General features: G+C 37.2%; 2 protein-coding genes across 2 annotated transcripts; both read right to left on the bottom strand.

Annotated features, from left to right (window-relative positions):
- Positions 1 to 378: 378 nt before the first annotated feature.
- LOC120300818 (olfactory receptor 51H1-like) lies at positions 379 to 1366 on the bottom strand. Its single transcript, XM_039327330.1, is given in 2 exon segments — positions 379 to 547; positions 549 to 1366. Coding segments are annotated over 2 exon segments (987 nt in total).
- A 3794-nt stretch (positions 1367 to 5160) lies between these two features.
- Positions 5161 to 6174, bottom strand: LOC120300817 (olfactory receptor 51G2-like). Its single transcript, XM_039327329.1, has one exon. It carries the CDS (start codon positions 6133 to 6135, stop codon positions 5161 to 5163), a length of 975 nt encoding a protein of 324 aa, XP_039183263.1. The 5' UTR covers positions 6136 to 6174.
- Positions 6175 to 7087: the final 913 nt, after the last annotated feature.

The raw sequence follows: 7087 nt of genomic DNA, 5'->3' as shown, positions 1-7087 counted from the left end.
GACAGACAACCAGGTACACCATAATTCCTACAAATTCCAGCAGCATTGCCAATTTTAAGGGTTTATGGGAAAGGTAGTAGAAGACACCTGCCTACCTCTGAAGTTGATATCCAAGCATGGAGAAAGTAACAGATTGTTGTACAGTAGAATTGGCATTTCAAGTACAGAACTATCATTAATGTTGCCTCCACAAACTCAATTCAGGGAAATGACGTGATTGATGGCATTTCACTCATAAATGATTTGAGGGGGTGGTCTATCAGTAGGAAAGAAATTCTGTTTATGAGAGATAAGTTTCCATATTCTTTTCTAGGAATGGAAGCACTTTATTTCAATAAAATCCAAGTCCTTTTTTCTTATTCTCAGAATTTTCTACCATCAAATCCTGGTTTGCTTCCTTAGAAAAATATTGTATATTTTCTGCCGAATCTGTTGGGTCTTCATGCTATACACAATAGGATTAAGGAGAGGTGGGACCACAATGTAGATATTGGCCATCAGCATATGCACAAGGGGGGAAAGGTGTTTCCCATATCGCTGGAGCAAACATACTGATGATTGGGACATAAAAAATGAGGATGGCACAAATGTGAGAAGTACAAGTGTTGAGTGTTTTGAGACGTTCTTGATGGGATGCAATGCCTAAAACAGTTTTCAAAATCATGATATAGGACACAAGAATGATGGCAACATCAAACCCCAATGTAAAAATCATCACAATCAAACCATACAGGATATTGACCTTTATGTCTACGCAGGCTAGCTTCATTACATCAGGATGAAAACAGTAGGAGTAAGAAAGTATACTGGATCTGCAGAAGCGTAGATGTTTAATCAGAAAAGGAGCTAGGAAATAGACACAGATACATCTAACTGCAGCAGCTATTCCTATTTTTGCAACAACAGTGTTTGGGAAGAGTGTTTTGTATCTCAGTGCCTCACAGATTGCAACCACACGGTCAAAAGCCATTGCCACCAGAATGCCAGACTCCAACCATTGAAAGGCATGGATGAAGAACATTTGAGTGAGACAAGCACTAAATGTGATTTCCTTGGAATTAAATCAGTAAACTTTCAGCATAGTTGGTAAAGTGGACATAGAGAGACCCAGATCTGAGCAAGCCAGGATGGAAAGGAAGATATACATGGGTTCATGAAGACTTTGGTCAGTCTTAATGACAAAAAGAATGACGCTGTTTCCAAGCAGTATGAAGACACAGAGAACAAACAAAAGAAAGGCCATCAAAGCATTCTTCTCTTCCATCCCAGGAATGCCAGTCAGGACAAAGGTTCTCAGGTTCAGGCTGCTATTATTGAATGTCTTGACAGCTGACATGCTTCCCACAGGAACATCTGATACAGTCATACTGAGGAGACATAGAGATGAATAAAGAGAACCTTATGCTGTTATGTATTTTGGAAACTATAGTCATTCTAAGCTGGTGTGTGTTTCAGTTTATTCAGATAAGCTAGGTTGTGAAACAAATTTAGAAAATGGGGTTCAGCCTGATAATTTGTTCAGCTTTCATTCTCTCAAATCATCAGTGTTCTTTCCTCTTTCTAAAATATAATCCTGTTCATTTTATCAATTCTTGGCATTACATGTAGCCTAGAAATTTCAATGTTTTGAAATTCCTGGTGGCTTTGAGTATGAAATTATACACGCTTTTTATAAGAAGAGGTTTCAAATTGCTTCACAAAATGTTATAATTTTAAAGGAGATCCCATCTAAAATTTTAAGAAGAAGAAAGGAGTTTGCTTTTTTATCAGACGAACTTAAGAAGAGACAAATTTTGTTTAGATGGGATGTTCCGACTGGAATGGTGGTGAATTACCTGGGGATACGTTATAGTCTTAATACTGTTTCTAAAGCAAAAGACTTTTATACTTCAGTCCTGGGGGTATGTTCATTGCCACCTATCACGCTTAAAGCTTTGGAAGATAAAAAGGCAGAATTGCAATCTGAAGTGCTTATACTTATGAAAATTGGGAAACTTCAGTTTGAGGGGCCTCAACAAGTAGAGATGGAGGAGCAGAAGACAACTGGTGTGACATACAATTGTAAAGAAAAGGATCAACAGAAGAAGGTCAAGGAAGTTTCACAAGTATTGGTTCCTGAATCTGCGGGAGAAGTAGGATTTATAAACTCCTTGGAGCAACCTTTAAGGGCAAAATTGCAGTGTGAAGAGCCTATATTAATTAAAAATGGGAAATTTCAGTTTGAGGGGCCTCAACAAGTCGAGATGAAAGAGCAGAGGACAACTTGTGCAACATATAAACGTAAAGAGAAAGACCAACAGAAGAAGGAGGTTAAGGAAGCCTCACAAGTATTGGTTCCTGAGTTTGTGGGAGAACCAGGACTTACAAATTTTTTGGAGCTACCTTTAAGGGCAGATTTTAAAGTACTTCTTTCGAGATTTATGGACAAGAGAGACTGATAAGGATTGTGTTTACAGTGGATGGAACTGGCTATTGGAGAGAAGACTATGGAGATCGAATGAAAATTTTAGATAAGAAGTTTAAGTTTAAGTATTTAGTTTAAGTATTTAGAAGACTATTGAGATTGCGGGAGAACTAAGATTTACAAACTTTTTTGGAATTACCTTTAAGAGGTTTATGGATAAGAGAAGGAATGTGTTTACTATGGAGGAATTTGTTATTGGTAAAGATTTAAACAGGTATAAGGGAATTTTAATGTTTTAAGTTATGTTTATGGGATCTATTATTATTATTTAGAGAAGCTAATTTGTTTAATTAAACGTATTTAGATTTGTTTAGGATTTATATTACCTTTAAGAGGTTTATGGATAAGAGAAGGAATGTGTTTACTGTGGAGGAATTTGTTATTGGTAAAGATTTAAACAGGTATAAGGGAATTTTAATGTTTTAAGTTATGTTTATGGATCTACTATTATTATTATTTTTAAGAGAAGCTAATTTGTTTAATTAAACGTATTTAGATTTGTTTAGGATTTATATGTTTTTTAAGTTTTTTCTTTTCTTGATAGGAGAGAAGATTATGGAGACTGAATGGAAATTTTAGATAAGAAGTTTAAATATAAGTATTTAATTTAACTATTCAAAAGAGTATCCAGTCTTAATGGTATAATGAATGTTTATATGCTTATTTTTGTGCTCTAGAGTAAAGAAAGAGGGAGATTAGATCTTATATTGTAGGTATGGATATTTAAAGAAAGTAATGTTTAAATTCGTGTTTGGGGGATTCTATATAGAATGATGGATAATAATATAAGTACAATACTAGAAAATGTTTAAAGTATATTATAATGTGTGTTTAATGTTTGCAACTATTATGTTTTAGAGAAGATAATTTGTTTAATTTAAGGTATTTAGATTTGTTTAGGATTTATATGTGTTTTAAGTTTTTTTCTATTTTTTATTTTCTTTGAAAATTTTAAGTAAGCCTGTACTCAGCTCTGGGAAGGTTGAGGGAGGATATGGGAGGGTGGGGGTTTGGGGAAGGGATTTGTTTTGTAAAATTTAAAAATTTTCAATAATTTTTTTAAAAAATAAAAAAATAATAAAAAAAAATCCAGGAGACTCACTTCCTATATTAACTCTTTCTTTTCTAAATGTGGCTCAGCTTCTACTTCCACCAGGGACATAGCAGAATCTTGGAGAAACGTTATTTCTTTACTTCTCTACTAGTGCTTTATATTGCCAGCTTAATAGGACTCCTGATGGTTTGCAATAAATATAAAAAAAAGCCTCACTAAGAAGGTAGTATATAGAGGGTCACCTCACCAGCCAAATCCCAAGTCCTGTTTCAAGGGATGCAGGCTTAATCCCTGCAGGGAATGCCAGAAAGAGTATGGACAGCTCACCTTCCAGGGTACAGACTCCCCCTGGGTGTTCAGGTCCCTTGGAATTCTGTCAGGGGTGATTTGCTCAGCATTGGAGTCTTCTAACCATACTACTTGAACAGTTTTTTATTTATATTTTTAATGAACAATATTTGTAATTCACCGCACTCCAAAAGAACTCTATCTAGGTAACTGCAAAGCACAAAGGCTACTAAAGCCAAAGGAGAGAAACAATATAAATACCATAAAGCAAAAATACTTTGCTAAATTCTTTCTATAATGGTACCTACAATTAGTTAGACACAAAAGCATGCTGAAATGGTACTATTTTTATTGGGATATGCAACGAACATTGGGACAGCACAATCCTCAGGAGAGAGGGAAGAGCCCATCATTTGAACAGAACATAATGACAGAGTTGGAAGGGAGCTTGGAGATCTTCTAGTCCAACTCCCTGCTCAAGCAGGAGATTCCAGACAATTGGCTGTACAGTCTCTTTTTAAAACTTCCAGTGTTGGAGCACCCACAACTTCTGAAGGCAAGTCATTCCACTGGCTAATTATTCTCACTGTTAGAAAGTTTCTCCTTAGTTCTAGGTTGCTTCTCTTCTTAATTAGTTTCCATCCATTGCTTCTTATCTTGCTGTCTGATGCTTTGGAAAATAGATTGACCCACTTTTCTTTGTGGCAGCCCCTCAAATATTGAAACACTGCTATCTTGTCCACCCTAGTCCATCTTTTCATTAAACTAGACAACCCAATTCCTGAAACTGTTCTTCATATGTTTTAGCTTCCAGTCCCCTAATCATCTTTGTTCCTCTTTTCAGCACCCTTTCTACAGTCTCTACATCTTTTTTATATTGTGATATCCAAAATTGGATGCAATATTGCAAGTGTGGTCTTACCACGCTATTATAAAGGAGTAATAACACTTCACGTGATCTTGATTCTATTCTCTGCTAATGACTGCTTCAATCAAGATCTACCCTTTGTTAATGTAGCCTAGAACTGCCTTGGTTTTTTTGGTAGCTGCCGCATACTACTGGCTCATATTTAAGTGATTGTCCACTAGGACTACGAGATCCTTCCCAAAGTTACTACTATAGATCCAGGTACCGCCTATTCACAGTTACTATTATTGATCCAGGTACCACTCTCAGGTACAGCGTGAATGATGACAAATGGCTGGGAAATCAGGTAGTGAAGGAGATGTCATGGAATTAAATCAAAATATCCAGATCATGGTGGGCAAAGAAGTGGCAGTTCCTTGCTAGGTTAACTCTCTATTTAAAGATGTCTTACCATGTTCTCAATATCTCTGACACAAGAAGCTATTTCTAAGAGGTCATAGCTGACTCTTTACTTTTCAGTAGATGTTTAAAGATTCTGATCCGAATTTGTTTGGTTTTTATACTGTATACAATAGGATTCATAAGGGGTGGTACTAAAAGATAGACATTGGCCATGAGGATGTGAACAACCGGGGAAGCATTTTTCCCATATCGATGAATCATGGAGAGTCCAATCATTGGAGTATAGAATGTTAGGACAGCACAGATATGGGAGATGCAGGTATTCAAGGCCCGGAGGCGCTCTACCTTAGAGGCAATACTTAACACGGTTTTGAGGATCATAACATATGACAAAACAAGCAATACAGAATCAAGAACCATAGAAGATACCACTACCATCAAGCCATAGATGCTGCTGATTCTTCTGTCTGAGAGCACCACCTTCAGAATATCCTGGTGCAAGCAGAAGGAATAGGAGAGGACATTCATCCTCCCATACTCCAGACGCTTCAGGAGAAAAGAAGTTGGGAACACAAGTAAAGCAGCTCGAAGGGTCACTCCCACCCCAATCTTGATGACCATCTCATAGGTCAAAAGATTAGTGTATCTCAGTGGGTTCCAGATCGCCACCAAGCGATCAAAGGCCATAGAGAGTAGAATACCAGACTCAACAATGGAGAAAGTATGGATGAAATACATCTGAACCAAGCAGGCATCAAAATAGATCACACGGTGATTGAACCACAGGACACTGAGCATGGTGGGCAAAGAAGCAAAGGATAAACCCAGGTCTGAGAGAGCCAACAAAGAAAGGAAATAATACATGGGCTCATGAAGGGTTTGATCTGTCTTGAGGACAAAGAGGATGGCACAGTTCCCTGTGATGGCCATGAGGTACATGGAGCAGATAGGGAGGGAAATCCATAAGTGGTGTTTTTCTAGTCCAGGAAAGCCTGTCAGGAGGAAAATTGGGGGGCTGTCAGTCTTATTAGAGGATGTCATAATGCTGTCCCAAGACATGTCTCCTGTAGTCTTTGAAGTATGCTGTAAAATAAAAAATAAAACAGAAGAAAAGAAAGAAAATAAGCCATGGGCTAAATGAGCAACTCAAAGATCCTTACTTCTTTAGCTGCCCAGCTGAGACTTTTCTTCAAATATATTAATTTTAACATATTACAAAAAATACTCAGCTCTCTGGAGAAGGCTCTAATACTGAGAGAAGTGGAAGGAAAAAGAAAAAGGGAGATGGACTAAGATACAAAAACATGAAGGATCAGGTTGGGGCTAGATCATCATGGAGGAAATCTTTCTAATGGAGTCACTAAGAGTCAGACACCAACCTGATGGCACATAATCAATTGATTTATTACATGTTTATATTACCTGACTTCCAGTGACTCTGGGAGACTGCAAAAGCATGGAGGGATATACCCAAAACCTATTTTCGCAACACTTACAGTTTTTTTCAGAATATATTTTATTAACCATGGATGTATTACCCTTCACAACTATGCAATAACTATTTAAATTTTAAAAAGGAGAGCAATGAAAATAGTTCCTGAATAACTATATAATAAAATGAAGGTAAATTACTTTTGTTACTTGCAATCTAAGATTAAAAATAATAGTGGGTCAAGGTGGGGATCAATAGTTTTTTCCTATTTCTGGATGAGAGGGACATTTGATCTCCTCTAATATCTCCTTGAGAGCCTGTTTGGCATTCTGGTGAAAACACTCGGCTAGAAATCCGAGACTATGAATTCTAGTTCTTAGGCACAATTCTAGTTCTTAGGCACAGCTGGATCCTCCTGGGCTGGTGTCCTCTTTCGGCCTCAGGAATGAGACAATAACCACTTTGGAAATCTTGCCATGAAAACTGCAGGGACTTGTCCAGGATCAGACACAATTCAGAAGAAGAAGGAAGGAAGGAAGGAAGGAAGGAAGGAAGGAAGGAAGGAAGGAAGGAAGGAAG

This window comes from Crotalus tigris, unplaced genomic scaffold (assembly GCF_016545835.1).
Source record: "Crotalus tigris isolate CLP2741 ecotype Arizona unplaced genomic scaffold, ASM1654583v1 scf7180000024359.8030256, whole genome shotgun sequence".
Taxonomy (NCBI): Eukaryota; Metazoa; Chordata; class Lepidosauria; order Squamata; family Viperidae; genus Crotalus; species Crotalus tigris.
This window is presented reverse-complemented; position numbering and strand designations above follow the sequence as displayed.